Raw genomic sequence first — 27,750 nt, forward strand, 5'->3', positions numbered from 1 at the left:
AAATTCTAGTCAAGTAGCTGCCTATATAAAGCTGCTTCCAGATAGGTTCTGAGCTTTGGCCATGTGTTGCCTAACTTATCATTCAGTCTGATTCTCACCCTCTTCTGTTTTTAGTCATTTGCTATGAAACTATTTGGTCTATTTCAACTAGCTCCTTTCTTGAAACCTGTTTCTGCATGTCTGAGCCTGACATCCAGAAATTAAGCTCAGCCTTCTGTTCAATCGATCAATCTAGGGTACTATACTGTTCGTGTATTTCCTAAAGGTGGGTCTCAAACTTTTGGATCTCAGTACTCACAATTGAAGATTCCATAGACCTTTTGTTTATCTGGGTTATATCTGTTGATATTTAGTATATTCAAAATTTAAATAAAATATTTTTTCAGGGGCGGCGCCTGTGGCTCAGTGAGTAGGACACCAGCCCCATACACCGAGGGTGGCATGTTCAAACACGGCCCCGGCCAAACTGCAACAAAAAAAATAGCCGAGCATTGTGGCGGGCACCTGTAGTCCCAGCTACTCAGGAGGCTGAGGCAAGAGAATCACCTAAATCCAAGTGCTGGAGGTTGCTGTGAGCTGTGATGCCACGACACTCTACCGAGGGTGACAAAATGAGACTCTGTCTCTAAAATAAAAAAATAAAAAAATAAATTTTTTCAGGCTACTCAATAAAATTATGTATTTAAAAATACTAACAAACCTGGGCGGCACCTGTCACTCAGTGGGTAGGGCGCCGGCCCCCTATACTGAGCATGGTGGGTTCAAACCTGGCCCCAGCCAAACTACAAAAAAAAATAGCCGGGCATTGTGGCAGGCACCTGTAGTCCCAGCTACTTGGGAGGCTGAGGCAAGAGAATCACCTAAGCCCAGGAGTTGGAGGTTGCTGTGAGCTGTGTGATGCCATAGCACTCTACTGAGGGCGATAAGGTGAGATTTTGTCTCTACAAAAAAAAAAATACTAACAAACCCTTGGGCAGCACCTGTGGCTCAGTGAGTAGGGCACCGGCCCCATAAAACCGAGGGTGGCGGGTTCGAACCTGACCCCAGCCAAACTGCAACAAAAAATAGCCAGGCATTGTGTCCAGCGCCTATAGTCCCAGCTAATTGAGAGGCTGAGGCAAGAGAATTGCCTAAGCCCATGAGCTGGAGGTTGCTGTGAGCTATGATGCCACAGCACTCTACCAAGGACGACAAAGTGAGACGATGTCTCTAAAAAAACAAACAAACAAAAAATTTAAAAACCCGGCGGTGCCTGTGGCTCAAGGAGTAGGGCGCCGGTCCCATATGCCTGAGGTGGCGGGTTCAAACCTAGCCCCGGCCAAAAACAAAAAAAATTTAAAAACCATTGTTAGCAGCTTGGCGCCTGTGGCTCAAGCGGCTAAGGTACCAGCCACAGACACCTGAGCTGGCGGGTTCGAATCCAGCCCAGCCCACCAAACAACAATGATGGCTGCAACCAAAAAATAGCCCAACGACATTGTAGTGGGCACCTGTGGTCCCAGCTACTTGGGAGGCAGAGGCAGGAGAATCGCTTGAGCCCAGGAGTTGGAGGTTGCTGTAAGCTGTGATGCCACAGCACTCTACCCACGGTGACAGCTTAAGGCTCTGTCTCAAAAAAAAAAAAACATTCTTAGCCTGTGGGCCAGGACTTCAAGTTTGCCAAATATTGATACATGCTATAATTGGATTATGCATTTTAAAATGATTATAATACCCGGCCTAGCTGGACAGTGGCTCATGCTTGTAATCCTAACATTCTGGGAGGCCACGGCGGGTGGATTATCTGAGCTCAGGAGTTGGAGATCAGCCTGAGCTAGCGAGACCTCATAAAAGCTAGGTATTGTGGCTGAAGCCTGTAGTCCCAGCTATTTGGGAAGCTGAGGCAAGAGAATTGCCTGAGCCTAAGAGTTTTGAGATTGCTGTGAACTATGACACTACGGCACTCTACCAAGGGTGACAAAGTGAGACTCTGTCTCAAAAAAAAAACCCTAAAAAATGATTATAATAAAATATGCCTAATGTTAAAATTATGAACATTGGCTCAGTACCTGTGGCTCAAGCGGCTAAGGCACCAGCCACATACACCTGAGCTGGCAGGTTCAAATCCAGCCTGGGTCCACCAAACAACAATGATGGCTACAACCAAAAAACAGCGAGGCGTTGTGGCAAGCGCCTGTAGTCCCAGATACTTGGGAGGTGGAGACAGGAGAATCGCTTGAGCCCAGGAGTTGGAGGTTGCTTTGAGCTGTGATGCCATGGCACTCTACCCAGAGCAACAACTTGAGGCTCTGTCTCACACATACACAAAAAAACTATAAACATTATTTAATTTTCCTAGACAAAAATGATACTCCAAAAACTTAAAGTCCCTTAAATTCATGTTTCTAGACATTTATATAATAAACATATAAGAAATACCTGTTGTCTGCAATATTATTGGAAATACATGGTTCAGTTATAACTAGTTATACATTATGTAAGTTGTCATACAACTTTCAGGGGTTATAAAAGGATATTTCCTGGGTGCCACCTGTGGTTCAGTGAGTAGGACACCGGCCCCATATACTGTGGGTGGCAGGTTCAAACCCTGCCCCAGCCAAACTTTAACAAAAAAATAGCCGGGCTGAGGCAAGAGAATCTCCTAAGCCCAAGAGCTGGAGGTTGCTGTGAGCTGTGACACCACGACACTCTACCGAGGATGACAAAGTGAGACTATCTCTAAAAAAAAAAAAGATGTGTCTTGCCAGGCATTGTGGCAGGTGTCTGTAGTCCCAGCTACTTGGGAGGCTGAGGCAAGAGAATCGCTTAAGCCCAAGAGTTTGAGGTTGCTGTGAGCTGTGACGCAACGGCACTCTACCAAGGGCGACACAATGAGACTGTGTCTCAAAAAAAAAAAAAATGCATCCTTTTTTCCTTTTTTTCTTCTTTTGGGGACAGGGTCTCACTTGTGATGCCCGCAGCAGAGTGCCATGTTGTCATAGCTCACAGTAACCTCAAAATCCTAGGCTCAAGCAGTCCTCTCGCCTCAGCCTCCCAGAGTGCTAGGATTGTTACAGGAGCCACTGTGCCTGTCCAGATGTATTCACTTTGGTATCTTATTTTGAGTGTGTGAGAACAAGAAACTAGAATCTAGACCAATCTTAACCCCTTTCTTTGCCTAATTTTTTGTAGCTCTCTACCTCAGTTTTCCAGGCTGTCCTAAGTGCTTTACACAGCCCTATCTAAAACAATAAGAATAATTAGTTTAAGACTATAATAGTGGGCGGCACCTGTGGCTCAGTCGGTAAGGCGTCGGCCCCATATTTCGAGGGTGGTGGGTTCAAACCCGGCCCCGGCCCAAACTGCAACCAAAAAAATAGCCAGGCATTGTGGCGGGCGCCTGTAGTCCCAGCTACTCGGGAGGCTGAGGCAAGAGAATCGCCTAAGCCCAGGAGTTGGAGGTTGCTGTGAGCTGTGTGAGGCCACGGCACTCTACTGAGGGCCATAGAGTGAGACTCTGTCTCTACAAAAAAAAAAAAAAAGACTATAATAGTATATATGCTTTCTTTGTTTTTTTTTTTTTTGAGACAGAGTCTCTTGTCACCCTGGGTAGAGTGCAGTGGTGTCATAGATAGGTACTCACCACAACGCCAGGCTAGTTTTTCTATTTTTGGTAGAGATGGGGTCTCTTCCTGCTCTGGCTTTTCTTACACTCTTGAGCTCAAGTGATCCACCCATTTCAGCCTCCCAGAGTGCCAGGATTATAGGCATGAGCCACTGCACCCACCCCTGCTTTATTTATTTTTTTTTTTTTTGTGGTTTTTGGCCGGGGCTGGGTTTGAACCAGCCACCTCTGGCATATGGGACCGGCGCCCTACTCCTTGAGCCACAGGGGCCGCCCTGCTTTATTTTTTTTAATACTCTGTCAACATCAAGGACATATATGTATTTTCTACATAATACAATGGAAAATTTATGCAGAATGAATGAATTAATTGTTCAATCCAGAATTTATGAACAGAAGTTTCAATTCCCAATTCCTAAACAATCTGCTGGTAAAACTTGAGTAGTCTACTTTGCTTTCTGAGGATCTCATAATCTGCATTATACTCTCATAATTCATGTGTTTACTGGAATTTTTTTTTTTTTTTTTTTTTTGTTTGAAACAGAGCCTCAAGCTGTCACCCTGGGTAGTGCCATGGCATCACAGCTCACATTAACCTCCAACTCCTGGGCTCAAGCGATTCTCCTGCCTCTGCCTCCCAAGTAGCTGGGACTACAGGCGCCTGCCACAACGCCCAGCTATTTTTTGGTTGCAGCCGGCATTGTTTGGTGGGCCCGGGCTGGATTCAAACCCGCCAGCTCAGGTGTATATGGCTGGCTTCTTAGCCACTTGAGCCACAGGCCCCAAGCCTGTTTACTGGAACTTTAAGTCAGTTTTCTAGATGTAATGCAAATCAGAGTAGTACTGAATATCCAATAGAGACTATAAAATGTTGAGACTGCTATGGTGAAGATTTTTCACTGTTTGTACTATTTGCTTAGCAGCAGCTAAATAGTCTTAGAATCTGAAACTTGGTATCCAAAATTGTGGTTTTAAAAGAGAACTGTTGACATATAATTTCTTTTTTTTTTTCATATAATTTCTTTTTAACATCTTAAGGGAATGGAGCCCATAGAGTTCTGTTTGGGTGCCTGTCTAAATTTTTCAGCTGTTTATACTGAGCTAAAATGGTGTTCAGTACCTGCTAACCCAGTTTCAGCTCTCTTTATTTTCTTCGTGGTGCTATATTGGGACAATTTCTAACTGTTTAATATAAGTAATACTTCTTAGGGAGCATTCATGGGATTCTGAATATAGGTCTTCAGAGATAACAAAGGAGAAACTATCTTGAAATTGTTAGGTTACCCTGTATATCGATATAAGTTACCACTGTGGCTGTTTAACATATGAAACTGTTTATAATTTTAGAAAAACCCTCGATGGCCCTTTTTGAACTTAATTTATCAGTTCTGTTTCTTTGCAGTAGAAAATGAACAACTTTGCATGATTTATTTATTTATTCATACATTTATTTGGAGACAGAGTCTCACTCTATTACCCAGGCTAGAGTGCAGTAGAATCATCACAGCGCATTGCAACCTCAAAGCCCCGGGCTCAAGTGATCATTCTGCCTCAGCCTCCAAGTAGCTGGGATGACAGGCATGTGCCACTCATAATTAATTATGCATATATATATATATTTATATAATGTGTATATAGAAAAGGTATTACTGTGATGCTCAGGCTGATCTCAAATTCCTGACCTTAAGCAAGCCTCCCACACTGGCCTCTCAAAGTGTAATTATGGGTGTGAGTCACCACTCTTGGTCTCCCTTACCTTTTTCTTTCTCTCTCTCTCTCTTTTTTTTTTGTAGAGACAGAGTCTCTCTTTATCGCCCTTGGTAGAGTGCCATGGAGTCACACAGTTCATAGCAACCTCCAGCTCCTGGGCTTAGGCGATTTTCTTGCCTCAGCCTCCCAAGTAGCTGGGACTACAGGCACCTGCCATAATGCCCGGCTTTTTTTTTGTTGCAATTTGGCTGGGGCCGGGTTTGAACCTGCCACCCTTGGTATATGGGGCCAGCACCCTACCCACTGAGCCATAGGCACTGCCCCCTTTACCTTTTTCTATGTTTATTTTTTTTAATATAGATTCAGAATTATGGTGCATATGCAATTTTATATCCCGCTTTCTTTCCATTTCTTTATTATTTACTTTTTATAGAGGGGGATCTCTGTTATCCAGATCCCTTTTATAGAGGGGGATCTCTGTTATCTAGAGTGCAGTGACACCATAATAGTTCAACACAGCCTCAAAATCATGGGCTCAAGCAATCCTCCTGCCTCAGCTTACAGAGTAGCTGGGATTATAGGACTGCACCGCTGTGCCTGGCTTATTTTTTTAAAAATTATTATTATTATTATTATTATTTTGAGACAGAGGCTCAAACTGTCGCCCTGGGTAGAGTGCTATGGCATCACAGCTCACAGCAACCTCCAACTCCTGGGCTCAAGCAATTCTCCTGCCTCCACCTCCCAAGTAGCTGGGACTACAGGCGCCTGCCACAATGCCCGGCTATTTATTTTTTGGTTGTAGCCGTCATTGTTGTTTGGCAGGCCAGGCCTGGATTCTAACCTGCCAGCTTAGGTGTATGTGGCTAGCGCCTTAGCCACTTGAGCCACAGGCTCCGAGCCTAAAATATTATTTTTTTGAGACAGTCTCAAGCTGTTGCCCTGTGTCGAGTGCTGTGGTATCACAGCTCACAGCAACCTCCAATTCTTGGGCTTAAGCGATTCTCTTGCCTCAGCTTCCCGAGTAGTTGGGACTACAGGTACCCCCAATAGTTTCTTGTTATTGTTGTAGTTGTCATTGTTGGGCAGCAGGCCCAGGCCAGGTTCGAACCTGCTAGCTCCAGTGTATGTGGCCAGCACCCTACCCATTGAGCTATGGGCACGGCCCTAAAAAATTATTTTAAAGATGGGAGTTTCCCCATGTTGTCCAATCTGGTTTCAAACTCCTGGCCCACAAGTCAGCCTCCTGCCTCAGCCTCTGGAGTAGCTGGAATTATAGGCATGAGCCACCATGCCTGTCTTTTTTTTCTATTTAATGTACAGCATTTTCTCATGTTATTAAATAGTTTTTAGAATGTAATTCTTAAATATAGTCTCTTCTAAGGCAGTACCTTAATTTATATTTATCCATTCTTCCTAAACATTTAATCTAATTCGTGTTCTTTTTGTGTTCATAAATATGGCTTTAATGAACATTTTAATATAGAAATGTTCCCTGTTTCTGGCTTTATCCTTAGAATAGAGTCCTGAAAGAAGAATGGTTTGTTCAAAGGATATAAAACATTTTACGACTTTAATATAAATATTTCTAAATTGATTTCCAGAAAGATTGCCCAAATATGTATTCCCAAAAGTACTATATAAAGGTATCCATTCTACTGCATATTTGATTGACATTCTTTTGTACTTGACTATAAATCTTTTTTTTTTTTTTTTTTTGTAGAGACAGAGTCTCACTTTATTGCCCTCGGTAGAGTGCCGTGGCGTCACACAGCTCACAGCAACCTCCAAATCCTTGGGCTTAGGCGATTCTCTTGCCTCAGCCTCCCGAGTAGCTGTGACTACAGGCGCCCGCCACAACGCCCGGCTATTTTTTTGTTGCAGTTTGGCCGGGGCTGGGTTTGAACCCACCACCCTTGGCATATGGGGCCGGCGCCCTACCCGCTGAGCCACAGGCGCCGCCCTTGACTATAAATCTTAACAGCTCTGGCTGAGGTTTTGTTTTCAAGGTTCAATTAAGGGTTAACTTGACAAATATCTCCCTCCTCCCCATTTTTAGCACTCTAACCAAAAATTATAGAGCTGCCTCTATGTTACTTGAGTAATTAAGAAAAGCACAGAATTGGTTGGCTGTAGTTACATAAAGTGCTTTAGGCACAAAGTAGTCATAAATATGTATTTAAATTATGTCTTAAATATGTATAGCCTTAAATGCATTAATACCTGTACAGCAAATGTTTTGTGGACCCAGCAACTTTCTACAAACCTGGAATATCAACTTTATTTATTTATCTGTCTATTTATTTATTGTTTCACTGATAAATTCACAGAATACTTTATTTATTAAATATTAAGGCAATACATATTTATTGAACATCTAATGTGCCGTGAGCGGAAAGGCTTTCTGAAGTTTTAACCTAGCTCACTATATTCTACCCCACTCCCCTATGGATTGCATATATTATAGCCATTCCCTTTTTAGTCATGAAACTCAAGTATCCTTCTCATCTCTAACACATCACCATTTCTTTTCTTTTCCTTAAGGCAGAGTCTAACTCTGTTGCCCCAGGCTAGAATGCCAGGGCATCAGCGTACAACCTCACATTCCTGGGTTCAAGTGATCTTCCTGCCTCCACCTCCTGAGTAGGTGGGACTACCAGTACCTGTAGCAAGGCCAGGCTAATTTTTCTTTTCTTTCTTTTTTTTTTTTTTTATGAGACAGAGTCTTACTTTGTCGCCCTTGGTAGAGTGCTATAGCATCATAGCTCACAGCAACCTCAAACTCTTGGGTTTAAGTGATTCTCTTGCCTCAGCCTCCCAAGAAGCTGATACTATAGGTGCCTGTCACAATGCCTGGCTATTTTTAGAGACAAGGTCTTGCTCTTGCTCAGGCTGGTGTTGAACTCCTAAGCTTAAGGGATCCTCCCACCTTGGCCTCCCAGAGTGCTAGAATTACAGGTATGAGCCACAATTTATTTATTTATTTATTTATTTATTTATTTATTTATTTATTTATTTTTTAGTAGCAATTATCAGTCATTAATCTAACTATTTTGTAGCTGGGTGTGATGGCTTTTGCCTATAATCCCAAAACTTTTCAAGGCCAGCTTTGACAACATAGCAATACCTCCTCTCTACAAAATTAAAAAAAAAAAAATCACTGGGGACAGGCTCAACACCTGTAGCACAGTGGTTATGGCACCAGCCACATACACCAAGGCTAGTGGGTTTGAACCCGGCCTGGGCCAGCTAAACAACAATGACAACTGCAACAAAAAATAGCTGAGAATTGTGGCAGGTGCCTGTAGTTACTTGGGAGGCTGAGTTAAAAACATCACTTGAGCCCAAGAGTTTGAGGTTGCTCTGAGCTGTGACGCCACGGCACTCTACCAAGGGTGACAAAGTGAGACTCTGTCTCAAAAAAAAAAAAAAAATAACTGGGAATAGTGGCATGTACCTATAGTCCTAGCTACTCAGGAGGCTGGAGTGAGAGGATTTTCAAGCGCAGGAGTTAGAGGCTGCAGTGAGTTTTGATTGTGCCACTATACTACAGTACTACTACTACCTTGTCTCGAATAAATGATAAATAAATAAATTAAATTTATTTAGTTTACTTGCTTATTGTCTGTCTCTTTCTTTTAGAATGTAAGTAAGTTCTGTGAGGGCAGAAACTTATTTACTGTTGAATTATGGGTTCATAGAGCATATGGTAGGTACTGAAAAAAGTATTTGGTGAAATAATGAATTTTAAAACTATATGTGTATGATAAATCTTTTTGCCAAGACTATTAATTCCTCTTTTTTTGTGCTCTTGTCTGTACTCTGTAGTTGCTAGCAAAAGAATTTGAAAGGCTTGGCGATTGTTGCTCAGTGGCTAGGGCACCAGCCACATGCACCAGAGCTGGCAGGTTCGAATCCAGCCTGGGCTTGCCAAACAATGACAACTACAACAACAACAACAACAACAACAAATAGCTGGGCATCATGGTGGATGCCTGTAGTCCCAGCTACTTGGGAGGCTGAGGCAAGAGAATTGCTTAAGCCCAAGAGTTTGAGGTTGCTGCGAGACTCTGTCTCAAAAAAAAAAAAATTTTTTTTTTTTTTTTTTTTTTTTTATAAAAGGCGATAACCAGTAGGGGAAATGAATAACAAGAGATCTATATAATATATACACTGATCAACCTTTGGCTCACTGACCTTGTAAATTAAGCCATCATTCTGAATGATGTCTTATTTCATGCCAAATGAGTGAAAAAAAAATTTTATGAAGGTCTATTGTCTTTTTCCTTTTTTTTTTTAGACAGTCTCACTTTGTCGCCCTTGGTAGCATGCCATGGCGTTATAGCTCACAGCAACCTCAAACTCCTGGGCTTAAGCGATTCTCTTGCCTCAGACTCCCAAGTAGCTGGGACTACAGGCGCCTGCCACAACACCCAGCTATTTTTAGAGATGAGGTCTCGCTCTGGCTCAGGTTGAGCCTGAGCCTATTGTCTTTTTATTTTATGTCCACTTTGCCTGGCATTTAATAGTGTTTTTTGAAAGAGTGACTGATCGTCAGTCTTTTTTTTTTTTTTTGTAGCGACAGAGTCTCACTTTATGGCCCTCGGTAGAGTGCCCTGGCCTCACACAGCTCACAGCAACCTCCAACTCCTGGGCTTAAGCGATTCTCTTGCCTCAGCCTCCCGAGTAGCTGGGACTACAGGCGCCCGCCACCCTCGGTATATGGTGCTGGCGCCTTACTTACTGAGCCACAGGCGCTGCCCCTGATCGTCAGTCTTAATCCCTTCTAGATATTTATGTATCTTTGATAACTTATGATGCACTGCCCTTCTCTCTCTCCCTTTTTTTTCTTTTTTTTTTTTGTGGAGACAGAGTCTCACTCTGTTGTCCTGGGTAGATTGCCCTGGCGTCACAGCAGCCTCAAACTCCTGGGTTCAAGCAATACTCTTGCCTTAGCCTCCCAAGTAGCTGGGACTACAGGTACCTGCCATGATGCCTGGCTAATATTTCTATTTTTAGTAGAGATGGGTTCTCGCTTTTTCTCAGAGTGGTCTCAAACTCCTGAGCTCAGGCAATCCACCCACCTCAGCCTCCCAGAAGGATAGGACTTTAGGCATGAGCTACTATACCCGGTCTCTTCTCATTTTTTATACATAGCAAGTCTGGTTTTTGTCATTAGGAACCTAACAATAAGCCCCTGGATGTGTTTGTACATGGCTTTCATTTCTTACTTAGCTTATTTTATCTTATTCTTACTTATTCTTGTTTTTTTTTGTTTGTTTGTTTGTTTTTTTGGAGACAGAGTCTCGCTTTGTCGCCCTACTGTGCCATGGCGTCATATCTCACAGCAACCTCAAACTCTTGGGCTCAAGCGATTCTCTTGCCTCAACCTCCCAAGTAGCTGGGACAATAGGTGCCCTCCATAACACCCAGCTATTTTTAGAGATGGGGTCTCTCTCTGGCTCAGGCTGGTCTCGAACTTGTGAGCTCAGGCAATCCACCCACCTCGGGCTCCCAGATTGCTGGAATTACAGGCATAAGCTACCACACCCGGCCTTGTTATTCTTATTTTTTATTTTAGAGATAGGGTCTTCCAGCTCACTGCATTCTCAAACTCCCCATGCAAACCATCCTTCCACCTTGACCTTCTGAGTAGCTAGGACTACAGGTTTGTGCCACCATACCTGGCTACTTTTAAAGAAAATTTCTTATAGAGACAAGATCTCACTATGTTGTCCAATCCAATCTTGAACTCCTAGACTCAAGCGACCACTCTTCTTTAGCCTCTTAAAGTGCCGAGATTATATCCGTGAGCCACATGCCAAGCCAGGCCATCTTATTAGCATCAGGTTGTCAATAGAGAAACGATCACATTATAATGAGGTTCACAGAATTGACTCTGTAACTCTCAGTAACAGACTCCATCTTCATTCATTAAAAAATAAATAGGCTGGCTAGATGCAATGGCTCACACCTATAATCCTAGTACTCTGGGAGACTGAAGCAAGAGAATCGTTTGAGGTCAAGAGATTGAGACCCATCTGAGCAAGAGTGAAACCCATCTCTACTACAAATAGAAAAAATTAGCCAAGCATGGTGGTGCATGCCTGTAGTCCCAGCTACTGGCAAGGCTGCAGCAGGAGGATCACTTGAGTCCAGGAGTTTGAGGTTGCAGTGAGCTGTGATGATGCCACTGTACTCTAGCCTGGGTAACAGAGAGAGACTCTCCCTCAGAAGAAAAAAAGGAATAAGTAGATCTATATATACAGAGAGAGAGAATCTATTTTCTTTCTTTCTTTTTTTTTTTTTTAGAGACAGAGTTTCACTTTATTGCCCTCAGTGCAAAGTGCCATGGCATCACAGCTCAAAGCAACCTCCAACTCTTGGGCTTAGGCAATTCTCTTGCCTCAGCCTCCTGACTACAGGCCCCTGCCACAACGCTATTTTTTGTTGCAGTTTGGCCAGGTCTGGGATTGAACCCGCCACCCTTGGTATATGGGGTCAGTGCCCTACCCACTGAGCCATAGGCACCACCCTTAACGTAATCAACATTTATTTATTTTATTTTTAGAGACTAAAGAGTCTCATTTTGTTGCCCTCAGTAGAGTGCTATGGCATCACAGCTCACAGCAACCTCCAACTCTTGGGCTTAAGCGATTCTCTTGCCTGAGCCTCCCAAGTATCTGGGACTACAGGTGCCCGCCACAACACCCAACTATTTTTTTGTTGCAGTTTGGCCTGGGCTGGGTTTGAACCCGCCACCCTCAGTATATGGGGCCGGTACCCTATTCCCTGAGTCAGAGTGCCACCCGAGAATCTATTTTCTTACATATTGACCATTTTAGGAATTACCTCTGGCTCTGTAAAACTAACATAGTTTTTATTTTTTTAATTATTTCAGTTATTAAAAATCATTCTCTAGGGCGGCGCCTGTGGCTCAGTCGGTAAGGTGCCGGCCCCATATACCAAGGGTGGTGGGTTCAAACCCGGCCCTGGCTGAACTGCAACCAAAAAATAGTTGGGCGTTGTGGCGGGCGCCTGTAGTCCCAGCTACTTGGGAGGCTGAGGCAAGAGAATTGCTTAAGCTCAGGAGTTGGAGGTTGCTGTGAGCTGTGTGATGCCATGGCACTCTACCCAGGGCCATAAAGTGAGCCTCTGCCTCTACAAAAAAAAAAAAAAAGAAAGTTAAAAAAAAAAATCATTCTATAAACCTTGGGTTCTCTTCACTTGTTTCCCAGCCTCTAGATGACTTTCTCTTTTGAACAAATACTGATTTTTACTATTTATGCATTCTGGTGATTCTGAGCCTTTTCTACAAACCTTTGCTTCTAGCGTACCCTTTTTATGCATCTTTGTTTTCCTGTTCTAAGATCCTTGCTGAAGGCATCCAGCCTCCTCTTGGCAGTCTTCTTAATGTGTGTATCCATCTCCTGTCATTTATTGTTTAGTTCTATAAAATGCTTATGTTTTGTCCTAAAGAATAGATGGAGGAGACAGACACTGAGCACCATTCCCAGGCACACGATCCGCTTGTCAAGCAGTATAGTTACAAATGAGCTATGAGTTAAATTCCAACATTGTTACTCAACACTCAGGATTTGACTTTTTATCTCAGTCTGTTTATACTACACAAATGTGTTGCTTTTTGTTTTTGCATCGGTTGACCTTGCTGATAATTAGAGATTTATTTCAAGTGTCGGATAGAAATAAACAATGGCATTCTTTATATGTAACAATTGATGAAGCAGACTGGGAATAAAGGGGAAATTTTTCCAAAAAAGATGTTATTTTGTCTTAAATAGGGAGACATAGATCATTCTTACTGTTGTTAAATACTTAAGGTTTTTTTTTCGGATTAGTATGAGTGTATAGATGATTATGAATGCATAAATGGTAGAGATGGTTAGGTTACATTATTTGTGTTTGTTAAGTGGGTCCCAGTTGTAGATGTGCCCCTCACCCAGGAGGTGTGCCATGTACCCTCACATTGTGACTATTAGGTGACAGCACAATATTTAAATTTCTTTTTTTTAGGATAGTCAACAATATTTAAACTTTTTTTTAAAAAAATCAATTTAAAGTGAAAAAAATTTAAAGCAAGAATGATAGAAATGACAAGGGATAAGGGATTGAAGGAATGATTTAAGAATAATTGTGGGTGTGTAAGAAAGAGAGCCTTCCTCCTCCCATTGTGATTTCCCTTAGGTGAAAATGGTGAAACAAAGACCAGCAAATTGGGAAGGAAGCAGGAAATTCTAGTTACTGGCTGTCAGTTGAATATTTAAGAGCAGTGAAAATACTTCTGTTAGATTTTAGTACTTTTTCTCACCAATTTATTTTGTTTTTCTTTTAGAAAGTCATGATTTTCCATTTCTATTTCCCAGTAAAGGTGCCATTAAATAAAATTTGGAAGCTTTGTATTGTGATGTGATTGTGAAAAGCCAAATTAAATTTTGAATTTTGTGGTTTGAGGAAAACTATTCCAGAATTTATTAATCTAATCACTTCCTATGCCGGGGCTGCCCCACTTCTCAGCCAGCACCCTTTCCCACCTCTAAATCAGTAGAAAAATGAGAAGAGTTAGCTCCAAATAACTAAGATAAAAGCAAGGAATACTGCCTGGTCCTTGTGTTATGTTCACTCTAGCCCTTGTAATTTACTTCCTGGTTAAAAATATGTTAGGGGACCTTGTTGAAATAAAATTCACATTTCGTAATTATATTAGAAAAGAAGATTCTGAGACTAGGAAGTGAAATTACCTCTAGCAAAGCATTTAAGAATTTTTCCAGAGATGAATTGCTTTCCAGGCTTGTTCTGAGTTTTCAGTCATATGGCCTTGGTCTTTGCTTTTATTTACTTTTGTTTACTTGCATATATATTTTTGCACTGTATTGTAGTTCCAGAGAGTGCTAAAAAAAATTATGTATTTAAAACAAATAAAGCAGAAAACTCCCTTGTCCTGAGGCTGTGTGAAGAAGAATGTAGCTCTCATTTCCCAATACCCAGTCATCAGCTTGAGCTGGCCTCTCCTAGGAACAGAATTTATTGAAGCAATTTATCCTGGTTAAATGTGATATAAATCTGTGTACATGTATGTACATACAGGCTCTCTTGCATTACAGCAGTGCTGCAGCATCAGTTTCCTTCATAGTTAGACTGTGTTCCTATCACTGAAAGATGACCAAGAAGCCCCTTCTATTTTGTGGGGCACCCCACATTTTTAAACACCAATTTTGTGAAATTAGTGATTAGACAACCAGAAATACTAGTTTCCAACCCCAGTGTGAGTCTTAAGAGAGTAAGAGAGATATTACCTAGCTACCCTCTTGAGTTTTAATCATGGTTTTCCAATAACCAGATTCAGTCTAGCATGTTAACATTTTAAGTAGGCCTGACTGAGATGGTCCTGACATTTTTGTTTATCTTCAAGATAAAAATTTGAAATTTCTGGAGTCAGTTCTGGAGTTATTTCCAGGCATATTCAAATCATAGTTCCTCTCTCATCTTTCCTTGTTCAGATTCTTTTGTATACTTTTTGGAAAGATGTTTGAAAATGTCCTGTAGGTGTTTATTCTGTAAGGCTGTTTTTACTCCCCACCCCATTTCTCTCTTCCACCCTTCCAAAATATTGTTTATCTTTTAGCAATATTCTTACTATGATTTGCATTTCTAATCCTTACCCATCTCCACCTCTATTTTTATTCCTAGTTAAAAATATGAGAAATTTCCTTCAGACATTCAGATTGGAATTATTTTTCTTTGACAAAGAATTTCAGTCCTCATTTTGAGAATTTAGCTTCAATAATTAAAAAAAGAAAACAAACAAACAGTATAAATCCTGCTAAAGTCTTCAGAGAAATAGACGGGATGGACGGTAATGCCTTTTAGTGCCATTTCTTTTATCCCCTGCAGCAGCACACATCTGTTGGCTGCAACAGAGCAGCCCAAGAACTTTGGCCGAGAGCAGCACAAACAGCCGGAACATATTCACCAAGTAAACCCCCAAAGAGTCGACATTTGTTTTATTGCAGCTTTTAAAAACCTAGCCATAAATAGAATCGGAAGGGGGAAGGGCGCCGATATTTCTCCATTTGCCATAGTCTGTTGGTGGGGGGAGAAGGAAGCTCCCAGTGGGGAGAGAAGGTTTTTATTTTTATTTTTTTATTAATGAAAATCATTTCCCGTGTAGCCCAATAGGATGGGTGCTTTGTTTTCTTTGGCAATAATCTGGGATAAATGGCCCTTGCCAGCGGTCTCATAGTTTATACACCAGGGAGCCAGATTATGGCCCTGTAAAATGGAGCACCCCTCCTATAATCCCTTAATTAATTAAATGACAAATTTTGGTCTTCTCTAGTTCAGAAATATGGCTTCCGCATCGAGCGTTCCGTGAATTTATCGACATAGGGAACTGCACTGATTGCAGATTGGAGTAGTATGTTATATACTGTAGCAGAAAGAGGGAAAATCTAGCAAAGGTTTGAAATTCCTTTATGGTTTAAATCTACATTTTTCTAATTAAAAATTTCAATTGAGGCTCAATAGATCATATGCCACCTGTCTAACGGGTCTCCCCAAAGTAGCCTGTGTTTACAGCTTTGATAGATGGCATTCTGGAAACACCTGTTTTTAGGCTTGGTATTTTTGAAGCACTTTTTTTTTTTTTTGTTTCAGCGTATTTAACATAACTTTTCCCCCCTACTTTCCCCTCCTCAGCTCCGCTCTGCTGTATGAAATATGGGAGACGACAGACCGTTTGTGTGCAATGCCCCGGGCTGTGGACAGGTACGTTTACAATATACTTTATTGTGAATGTCTTGTTGTGAATCAAAGTGGCTGTTTTATCACTAAGGCAAAGAGTTTAAAGCCGGTATTTTACGTGATCACTGGAGGTAATCAGATCAGAGGATTTGCAGTGTGTAAATCCAAGTTATGAGGAAGTGTAGGCACTCTACCATAATGAAATCTGCCTTGCTGTCCTCCATACTGTTATTCCACTGGTGTTTGTTTCCCAGCAGACAGTGTCGAAGAAGAAAGAATACATGTTGCTCTCTCCTCTTTTCTAAAGCTATCCATCTAAATACAAACAAGTTTAGAAGTATCTTCTCTTGAACTTGCCTGGATATAAAAGTCTGCTTAACATACTTGGAGAGGCAGTTGAGAATATACCCATTTATTGTGAACCCCAATTTGCCAGAGTCTATTTAGGATTTTTTAAATAGGAAAAAAAAAAACAGTCTTTTTGACTGTTAATCTAGACAATCATTGTTAGCAACAAATCCAATATAGAACCCAAGATCTCAACAGCATCATATAAACATTTTCCCCGTCTGAAACTATGAAATGCATTGTTCTGTGTGTCAACTGCCATGTAATTGTATTACATTTATTTGTGTACACTATGTGTCATATATATTTCATCATATGCTTTTTTAATAAAGTAATTTTGTTGAAATCGCCTATGATTTTCATTTTTCACCTTAACTCTTCCTAGACCCTTCCCTTTGCCATGTTCCAAAAAGAATGAAGAAAGGAATACAAAGGAAGTTTTATCTGCCTCATTAATTAATTTATTTATTTAAATATTATTTTTGTGAAGACAAAGTCTCACTATTTGCCCAAGCTGGTCTCAAGTCTCAAGCAGTCCTCTTGCCTCAGCCTCCCAAAGTCCTGGAATTACAGTCACCTCAGCCAGCCTATTAATTCATTTTATAGAACCCAAAGGATTGAGTTTCTGTTAAGTTAGGAATATGTCATGTGACTGTCCAGTGACACTGGTGGTATGTGAGCCTGCAGACTAATTCTATTAAACATTGTAAATACTTAGACAAAAAGAGCTGAATTTCAGAGATTCCTAAGAATTTGAGAGGTAGATTAGATGGGAGTGGTGATAAGGAATGGATGGAAGGAAGATTCCAAATTCCAGTAAAAACTGAAGATTTTAGAAAATACCAATAAAGTCCTTGTATTCTGCAGTATTCAGCATCCTAGGGTGTATTTCCCTTCTTGTCAAATTTTCCAACTTTATTATTGGCTGCATGTTTCCTCACGTGGCTTATATTGTATTTCTTTTACAATAGAAGCAATTTGGGAAAGTAGGATAAATGTTTCACTTTCAAGACAGCTTTATTAAAGTCCATATCTAAATTTTGTGTGTGAATTCAATTACACTGTTTACTACAACTCCCACAACTGACACCTGCTACCCTTTTTACTTCACCTTTTCTTGAAAAATGTGCATTTAGGGAGAAAAGGTTTATTTCGCTCATATTTACCATTATTTTTCTTCACTTATTGTTTAAACTGCTTAACTCCTGTACCACTCTTATATGTTGTATGCTTAAAACCATACAAGGACTTCTCAAAGAAATAAAAATGGATGACAGAAATAAGGAATACACAGGAAAGCCTCTCTTAAACTCTCTAAGGAAGAAAAATACAAGTAGCATCTCATTAGGCTGTCTCATCAGAAGAGAGTAGTATTCACTGAAACTGGGAGATTTCACAGATTTGTGAAATTTGTGTTTGTTTTTTTTTTGTTGTTGTTTTTTTGTTTTACCTTTTTAATAGTTGGGCAGAGGACTCAAGGTAGAAAGAAAGTAGGAACTTTTTACTTTGGATCCTTCCTATATGGTTGAGTTCTGTTTACCATAAACTGTTTTCCTTCTCCCCATTTTTGAATTGTTTGTTGTTATTTTGGCTATTAGGATTCTTTATAAACTCTGATTTATGTTCTAAAAAAAATCTTCCCTCAGTGGGAAATTGCATGTGGAACATTGCTACCTTCTTCTTTGGGATTCAAGTTATTTGTGTCAAAGAAAAAGGATAGAAAGCTACAACTTAAGACTTTGAAGGTAGCATGGTTCATTCCTTCACTTCCTTTGCATGTTGGAACTTTATGGTCAAGTGAGATTATACTTCTTAAGTTATATTTAGTCTCCTTCCAAGTTTCTCCCAATATCTCATAACAGCTTGAGTGGGATCTGTGTATGATTTACTGTGATTACTTTATGTTATATGAAATAGTGAATATCTGGCAAAGAGGATAAATTTGGTAAAGCGAACTGCCCTTGGCCTGTCATCTAATTTCCTTGAATCCCTTGAGAATAGTTTCATTCTGGAGCCACCTTGAGGCCTTCAAGCTATTGGTCATTAATTCAGATTCTTTAATCCATAAATGGTAAAGACTATGTAAAAAAAAAAAAAAAAAAACTATGTAAAACCCAAGAGGAGTAATAAAGACATGATAATTTTTGCAGGACATAGTTTAGAAACTACTACCATAGAAGTCTCAAAAAGCAGTAGCTTCTACCAGGTAGAGGAAGAAGGAATGAAAGCAAATGTAATTTAGAAGACTGATTTTTAAAAGCAAACAAAAAAAAAAACTGTAGCAATCTTGCATTATTTCCTTATCTGTTCCCAGCCCAGACTTTACCCCTATGTACCCCTAAACTCAGAAATCAGCCTATGTCCTAATAGTAAGGGAAGGTGAAAGGAAAATTCACCTAAAATAGACTAGTGGATTATGCTCTCTACCATATAATCAAAACCACCAGGCTTTCAATGGATACGTAAACATGTTTTGGTTGCTAGGTCTTTAATGGCTGTTATTTTTGGATTCTGTTCATGATCCACTTCCCAACAGTAAGTCTGATGTGACACAGCTGAGTTCTAAATATGCTGCGTGTACTTTTTTAAATCTACAACAACAACAAAAGGACTGCAAAAGGTTGTGCTGTCTGCATTCTTATCTGAAAAGACAGGTGATAGGGTTTTTTAGCCCTCTTCATCCCATACTCATGTGGATACTATTTTTTTCTCTTGAGGCCTCATCAACCCCATGAAGAGGAACTCAGGGAAAGCAATATTCTTGCTAATACCTCTCTATGGAATGTGGTATCAGGAGTATTTAACTCTGAGAAGGGAGTTAGCGTTAAGGCAATAGTGACCCCAGATACCCACCCCATTGGTAGAGGACTGGTTGAATTTGAGTTGTATGGGTTTTGAAATGTTTATAAGATAGCATCTATTTAAAAATATTATGACCATACAATGACTTTTCCTCTGTGTTATTTGTTAAAACTATAGAATCTAGGTGCTGAATCTAGGACGTCTTGTAAGTTTTTAATATTTGGGGGGACATTTCTTGCATGTACATGATAAAGTTGTTCCATTGTTATGTGGAAGCAGGAATAAATACTATGTCAGTAATCTTGGATACGAGGTTTTATTTCATGTGGGTGCAGTTAGGTAACTTATTTTTTGGATGCTTTTTTGCCCAATTTTTATTACCAGGAATCAGCAAATTCTATGTTTTTATTCCTTTTTCTCAGGTATGTAACACTGTTTTGCAGTGCAAATTGTGCTGATTGAAGTGGTCCTTCTGTTTTACCATAATTAAGTCTTCGAGCAGGAGCCAATTATAATAGCTTTAAATATCTGTTTCCTTAGGAAGAGGAACACATTTCCTTTAAGGAGATACTACTCATAGACAATTAGTATCACCCCATCATTAGCCATTGAGGAAGGTTTCTGTCATACTACCCTGTGCTTTTAAGGAAAAATCCTTTGATTATTTCTCTGTCCTAAGGGGCTGTTGTTTTTTTCCCTGAGGATATCTAGTTTCAGTTCTTCTTTTCTTCTCCCAGAGGACATTTAGGTATAGGGTGAAATTCTCTTCATTTCTTTTCTTTTTTTTTTTTTTAATCTAGACAGCTTTCTTGCAGAGATAATCTTCGTATCTTTTAAACTGAAACATGAAACACATAACTAACTCGTAGACCTCCCAGGCCTGCTTTTCCTTTGTAAGGCCAAGAATAGCAATGGAGCCGTAGTTGTGATGGGATTGAGGGCAGCTTCTTATACCTCCTTATCTTGTCATATAATAGGAATAATGTTTATGGTGCTGTAGTCCTGGCTTCACTTGGCATTTAACCAACCTCCAAAGCTGTTTATTGCTTCGTATCCTCTGCCTCCATGAACATTATCCCTTAAATCTCTATTTCTCTGTAATATATGAGGCAACAAATGGCTCCTATGATTGGTTAAATGCTGGCATGCTACAAAGGTATATGTTTTATTACCTGTATAACACAAATCTATAGAGATTATTCCTGTTATCCCAGCCCTCCCCTTAAATGGGCCATACTGGTGTTATAAAAACTCTGGATCTTTAATTCTATCCCTTCGGCAAGTTTCCCTATTACCTGACATGTGCACAAAAGAAAAGCAAGGAAGAATGAGTTGGTGCTGATTACTAATTCTTTATACTACAGAAACATCTTGAATTGGAGAATTGTAAGGGAAATAGTAGCTCTGATAGGTAAATGCCATTTGTGGTGTTATGTGCTATGTTTATATGTTGTGACACATGAAGGCAATTTTAGGCAAACAAATAAGCTCTCTCCTTGCCCCTGCCAAGAGTTTAAAAAAATTCAAATTTTTATTTAATAATTCATATTTCATTCAATAATTCATCCAGTTCCCATCTGGTAAGAATGCTTGCATGCTGTCAGGCAGCTGAAAATATACTGCATTATACACAATTAGGCCAAATGCTAACGTTCTTTCTTGTAATATGTTGATTTTACAATAACCTTCAGTCCACTTTGCATACGCTGCCATTTTATGTAACCCTGTGATGAAAGTATTGCTCTTACGCATTGTATAGGCAAAACTGGAAGACTGTAGAGATATTAAGAGCAGGAATTAAATGTAAGTTTTCTTTCTTTTTTTAAGAGACGGGGTCTCTGCTGTCACCCAAGTTGGAATATAGCAGCATTATCATAGCTCACAGCATCCTCAAATTCCTGGGCTCAAATGACTCTTCTGCCTCTCCTTCCAAGTAGCTGGGACATGTGTTACTGTGCCTGACTAATTTTTGTATTTTTTGTAGAAACAGGATTGCACTTTGCTCAGGCTGGTCTTGAACTTCTGGCCTCAAAAGCAATCTTTCCACTTTAGCCTCCCAGAGTGCTAGGATTGGAGGCTGGAGCCACCATGCCTGGCCCTAAGTTTCTTAATGTCAAATCTGACAGTCTTGATACTTGCCTTTAAAAACATGTGGCTGGGGGGCGGTGCCTATGGCTCAGTGAGCAGGGCGCCGGCCCCATATACCGAGGGTGGCGGGTTCAAACCCAGCCCCGGCCAAACTGCAACAACAACAACAACAAAAAAATAGCCGGGCACTGTGGCGGGCGCCTGTAGTCCCAGCTACTCGGGAGGCTGAGGCAGGAGAATCGCCTAAGCCCAGGAGTTGCAGGTTGCTGTGAGCTGTGTGACGCCACAGCACTCTACCAAGGGCAATAAAGTGAAACTCTGTCTCTACAAAAAAAAAAAAAAAACATGTGGCTGGTTATTTGAGTTGCTTGATGTTATATTTATTTTGATGTTACTAAGATGTATTGAGGACATAGTAGATTAAAGACATCTTTGTTCCAGTCTCCACTTCCTCTCTTCACCCCCCCCAAAAAGCTGTCTGAACCTAACTGGAGCTGTGCTCAGGAAATTAAGGTGAAATTTTTCAGTTATTCACTCTTGTTTTCCTTGGATACAATTTAGTATTTGAAATGTGAATCCAGAAACTGTTCTCAGAGCATTCCTGATAGAAGAAAAAAAATCTTGTATCTTTGTATCTCAGTTCTTCCTAAGTTAGGAAAGGGGCTCTTTCCTAGTACCTTTTTTTTTTTACAAACTGCTAAGTTCATAAAGTACCTTACAGATCTGAGAGCCTGTTTTTCATTCATCCTTTTTTTACAAAACCAATTATAGCTAGGTTGTTGATAATAATATTACCATTACATAGAATTGTTCATTCTTTTATCAAATAGTCTTCCAGCTAGGATAGCAGATTTAAAAAAGAACCAGTGTACTCCCTCTTTCTGGTTAGTGTGTTTCTTTAATGCAGATTGACTTGCTCAGCAGTCACATTCTGTCTGAAACCCTTGTTAGGGCCTCTCTGTATGTGGATTCATAACACATCTGTGTGTACATCTACAGTGCTGTATAAATAATAATAAGTAATCACCAGATGGCCTATAACTGCTCCTCTGGACCTGCTGGGTCTCTTGAAGCTGTTAGCAAAGTCTTCTGGCATTTTGCTGGGGAAAACTTGTCATAGATTTATTTCTAACAAAATTCAAACTCACAACTGGGTGTTTAGGACTAGATATTGCTATCTGTGTTGTAAATATTTAACAGGCTTTGTACAATGACAAGTAAAAACGCCATTACTAACCACACACAGTGGCTGTGGAGTTCTTCCCTCCCGGCCATTTAGAAAAGAAAAGAAATACCAATAAATTGTACATTATGAACAAGGTACAAGACATGTTTTCTGGAAGATCTTTTTGAAGAGAAGAAAGAAAATTTCAGCATTCTGTTCAAAGGATTATAACTGGGCAAACTTAAGCTTTTTAACCATATGCCAGTGGCTTAAATAAACCACAATGTTCCTTTTAGTTCTTTAAGAAAAGCCCTGTTAGCTGGAGTTTGGCCAGATCAAGGTTTTGATATTAATGGAGACTTCATAAGCAAATGATAAGCCACTTGAAAGGATTACTGTTACCAGGGTTAGTAGATATTTGGCTAAATTTCAGGCCTTTCGTTATCTAAAAATTAAGACATACACATATTGTTTGCCAATATTATTTATCTTTATCTTTGTTCTCTTTCCATTTATTTTTGTGAAAAAGGTTATGTATTTTGTTTGTATTTTATTCTCATTTTCTGCTTATAATTTTCTTGCTGTTATTACTAATGCTTTTGCTTTAGTAACTATTTCAAGATACTTGTTCAGTACGTGTTTTTAAAAATCAAAATAGAACTCATTACCCCTGAATTTTAGTGGGTTTTTTTCTGTCTTCATTTATCATGAGATAACCAAAAATGTTTTAAACAGAAAGTGAGTATCCTCACTCTTAGCCTTAGATTTCTGTTGTCTGTTGAGGATTGAATCAATTTAACCACAGAGAGATTGTCCTTTAAATCATAGCACATAGCTGTTACTTTTGAATTAAGGATGTGCAAAAAGCTTTTCTCTTTCCAAATCTCATCTTGAAAAAAATGACATACGATTGCAAGGGAGAAATGTTATTAATAGTTTATAGTAAGGAGATGTGCTTTTTAAATTTTCTTTCACAAAATTTTCATTTAAAAGATAGGATTTAAGAAGGAAAACATCATGAAGAACAGATGAAGCCTTCGAGGTTTATCTCTTTGTAACAATGCGTTTATGTTTTTACTTTGAAAATATGCTACCTTTGTATTTGTGCTCTGCTAAGAATCCGGACTATCTGCAGTTGTCATGTGAAAGTACATGGAGAATGAGAATGAATTTTGTGAAATTAGCTCATTCTCAGTCTGGCACACCATGCGCCCCATGTGGCTGCTGATTCTGCCGGCAGATTGAAGTGCTGAACCAACTTCTGCTCTTAGTGCCTGAAATTGCCAGCCATCATTCCAGCTTTTAAATCTTGTTGTTCACATTGATGATGTCAGATTTTGAGCAAACATAGCTCTGTCTTTAGATCCCAGGTGGAATTTGCAATTCTCTGGGTTGGAGGAAAAGAGTTCTTCCTTTTGTCTTTGAAAAACTTGAGTGGCTCATGGGGAAAGTCAGCAGAATAAATCTGCAGCCTTGCTGTGTCCTTTGAGCTATCGTAGAAAGCTGAGTGCTGTGTTTGGCATTCAGCAGATTGGCTGTCAAAGTCGCAGCTCTGCTTATCAAAGGCATGGTTTTTCGAAGAGCTATTTATGTTATTCCAGAGAGAATCATCCTGTGGCAAAAGGAACAGCTCCTTTCTCTTCCCAAGGGTCAGATCTTCTTTTGATATTGGGCAAATATCCCTTGATTTTCCTGAAAAATAGCTCAATTCACCATAAAGATTGGCACTAGCATAGGTTGCAGGCTTGATTACAATGACAAGCTCTGATTCCTTGGCCACAAGGAGAGGCATCAGCTTGATACTAGTACGTATGCCAGAGACTTAATGCTGGTGATTTTTCTGCTGAGAATTTCAGTATCCTTTATGAGCATCTTGGCTTCTGTTCTCTTTCTCTGAGGGAAATAAAATTGGTTTAGTTGTTTGCACACCAGTTACTAAAAAATGCCACTGTGAGAGTTGTCTTTCTCTCCTTCTTTCACTTCCTCAAGCTTCTTTCTTTATCTTTTGTTACTGTCCTTACCAGTTTGAGATCAAGCCCTACAGTGTAACTTTTTACTTTTTGCTTTCCTTTTGTATAGTTTATCTTGGCTCTTACTCCTGGTAGGAATTTTTTTTTTTTTTTTTTTTTTTTTTGAGACAGAGTCTCACTATGTTGCCCTTGGTAGAGTACCATGATGTTACACCTCACACTATTGGGCTCAAGCTATTCTCTTGCTTCAGCCTCCCAAGTAGCTGGGACTACAGGCGCCTGCCACAACTCCCGGCTATTTTTTTGTTGAGGCCGGTTCGAACCTGCCACCCTTGGTATATGGGGCCAGCACCCTACTCACTGAGCCACAGGTGCCACCGATATAGTTTTGCCTTTTCTTTTCTTTTTTTTTTTTTGTTGTTGTTGCAGTTTGGCAGGGGCTGGGTTTGAACCCGCCACCCTCGGTATATGGGGCCGGCGCCCTGCTCACTGAGCCACAGGCACCGCCCAGTTTTGCCTTTTCTATACTATCATGTAGTTGGAATCATCCAGCCCTCTAATTTTTAAAGTTGTGACTAGATAATCGTGTAATTGGAAATAGTTGGGAAAGGGGGTGAGAAAATTAGATGTGGGAGTCTTCACGGTTTCAAATTCCCTTTTTTTTTAGAGACAGAGTCTCACTTTGTCGCCCTTGGTAGAGTGCAGTGGTGTCACAGCTTACAGCAACCTCCAGCTCTTTTTTTTAATTTTTTTATTTTAAGGTGTGCACTTTTATTGAACTGGTCTCAAGTCAGTGTACAGGTAAGCCCTGGCTGTCTCCCACACCTCCACCCACTCCCAGGGAGACCAAAAGCCTTCATCCATCTGAAGTTGGGGGACAAAATGGGGGCCACAATGGCTGATCATTCAAAATAAAACAAAATAAAAAAGTATTAAGGCAAAGATTAAAAAAAAATTGCATTACATAATTTACACAAAAGCAATGCTGTCACCTCCCCTGTGTGGACTGGGAGGACTGGGCCATTCTCTTTAGAGAAGTGGGGCAGCTTTTAGGAGGGCAAGGGACTTCCTGTAACATCTCACAATATTTGGAATGACTATTAAAAAAAAAGAATATACACGCGGTGCCTGTGGCTCAAAGGAGTAGGGCGCTGGCCCCATATGCCAGAGGTGGTGGGTTCAAACCCAGCCCCGGCCAAAAAAAAGAATATACAAAGTCCTCGGGCACATTATAGAACTTTGGGGATGTTCGCTCCAACTGCTGTCATCTTCACTGTTCCAGTTTTTAAATCCTGAGTCATGCCCAAAAAAGAACAAAACAAACAACAACGACGACAAAAACAAATAAAGCCATGCCAATCTCATCTTGTTTTCTGCACAAGTTAGGTTTTGTCAAGAAAGGGTATAACGCAACTAACAGTCTGCCTAGAAGCATTTGTGGTAGACGATGGAGGGGCCAGACTCATACTCCTGCTTGCTGATCCACATCTGTTGGAAGGTGGGCAGCAAGGCCAGGATGGAGCCTCCAATCCACACGGAGTACTTGTGCTCAGGGGGAGCAATGATCTTGATCTTCATTGTGCTAGGAGACAGGGCAGTGATCTTCTGCATTCTGTCGGCCATGCCAGGGTACATGGTGGTGCCACCAGACGGCACTGTGTTGGCATACAGGTCCTTGCAGATGTCTACATCACACTTCATAATGGAGTTGAAGGTAGTTTTGTGGATGCCACAGGATTCCATGCCCAGGACGGAAGGCTGAAACAGCGCCTCTGGGCAGCGGAACCGCTCATTTCCGATGGTGATCACCTGGCCATTGGGCAACTCATAGCTCTTCTCTAGGGAGGAGCTGGAGGCTGCTGTGGCCATCTCCTGCTCGAAGTCCAGGGCGAGGTAACAGCTTCTCCTTGATGTCATGCACAATTTCCCGCTCAGCTGTGGTGGTGAAGCTGTAGCCATGCTCCGTGAGGATCTTCATGAGGTAGTCTATCAGGTCCTGGCCAGCCAGGTCCAGACATAGGATGGCATGGGGGAGGGCATACCCCTCATAGATGGGCACAGTGTGGGTGACCCCATCACCAGAATCTATCACGATACCAGTGGCATAGCCAGAGGCATACAGGGACAGCATAGCCTGGATGACCACATACATGGCTGGAATGTTGAAGGTCTCAAACATGATCTGGGTCATCTTCTCATGGTTAGCCTTGGGGTTCAGGGGGGCCTCAGTCAGCAGCTCGGGGGCCACGCGCAGCTCGTTGTAGAAAGTGTGGTGCCAGATTTTCTCCATGTTGTCCCAGTTGGTGACAATACGGTGCTCAGTGGGGTACTTCAGGGTCAGAATGCCTCTTGCTCTGGGCCTCATCGCCCACATACAAGTCCTTCTGACCCATACCCACCATCAGGCCCTGGTGCCATGGACGCCCCACGATAGAAGGGAAGACGGTCCGGGGGGCATCGTTGCCCGTGAAACCGGCCTTGCACAAGCCAGAGCCGTTGTCAACGACCAGCACAGCAATATCGTCATCTATGGTGCGCTGAGTGGCGGGTGTGGACTGGCAGCGGAACAGTGCAGGTGAGGCTTCTATGCTCCCCGGGTGGATGCCGTCTTGGCCAACCTCCAGCTTTTGGGTCTAGGTGATTCTCTTGCCTCAGCCTCCCAAGTAGCTGGGACTATAGGCGCCCACCACAACACCCGGCTATTTTTTTTTTTGCAGTTTGGCAGGAGCCAGGTTTGAACCCGCCACCCTCGGTATATGGGGCCAGCACCCTACTCACTGAGCCATAGGTGCCGCCCTCAAATTCCCTTTAAAACTCTTAAGAATTGGCCAGGTGCAGAGGCTCATACCTATAATCATAGCACTCTGGGAGGCTAAGGCAGGAGGATAGCCTTAGCTCAGGATTTTGAGACCAGCGTGAGCAAAAAGCAGGATTGCTTGAGCTCAGGAGTTTGAGGATGCAGTGAGCTATGATGATGACCCTGTACTCTAGTTTGGGCAACAGAACAAGACTTCTTCTCAAAAATAAACAAATAAAAGGAAGGGTCCCAGTAAACACTGCAGCCAACTTAGTTCTCTTTGGAAAGAAGGAACCATGTTTTACTTTTCCTACTCTGGAAATTTTTCTTTTTCTTTTTTAGAAACAGAGTCTCACTTTATCGCTCTTGGTAAAGTGCCATGGTGTCACAGCTCACAGCAACCTCCAACTCCTAGGCTCAAGCGATTCTCCTGCCTCTGCCTCCCAAGTAGCTGGGACTATAGGTGCCCGCCACAGCGCCGGCTATTTGGTTGTAGCCGACATTG

The 27,750-nt window shown here is 41.1% G+C and overlaps 1 protein-coding gene and 1 pseudogene across 4 annotated transcripts in view; one reads left to right on the forward strand and one right to left on the reverse strand.

Annotated features, from left to right (window-relative positions):
• Nucleotides 1-27,750, forward strand: part of LOC128560859 (cyclic AMP-dependent transcription factor ATF-7) — a 118,352-nt gene that overhangs the window by 12,583 nt on the left and 78,019 nt on the right. For all 3 annotated transcript variants that reach the window (XR_008373165.1, XM_053554399.1, XM_053554400.1), the window contains exon 2: nt 16,031-16,099. Coding sequence is in view for 2 of the 3 variants with exons in the window: in XM_053554399.1 (XP_053410374.1) it covers nt 16,052-16,099 (48 nt within the window). In the remaining variant the exon portion in view is untranslated. The remainder of the gene's footprint in view (nt 1-16,030; nt 16,100-27,750) is intronic.
• Nucleotides 25,664-27,055, reverse strand: LOC128560866 (actin, cytoplasmic 1-like; annotated as a pseudogene). Its single transcript, XR_008373167.1, has one exon. The product of XR_008373167.1 is annotated as an actin, cytoplasmic 1-like (transcript).

The sequence above is a fragment of the Nycticebus coucang genome, chromosome 12, assembly GCF_027406575.1.
Source record: "Nycticebus coucang isolate mNycCou1 chromosome 12, mNycCou1.pri, whole genome shotgun sequence".
Lineage (NCBI taxonomy): Eukaryota > Metazoa > Chordata > Mammalia > Primates > Lorisidae > Nycticebus > Nycticebus coucang.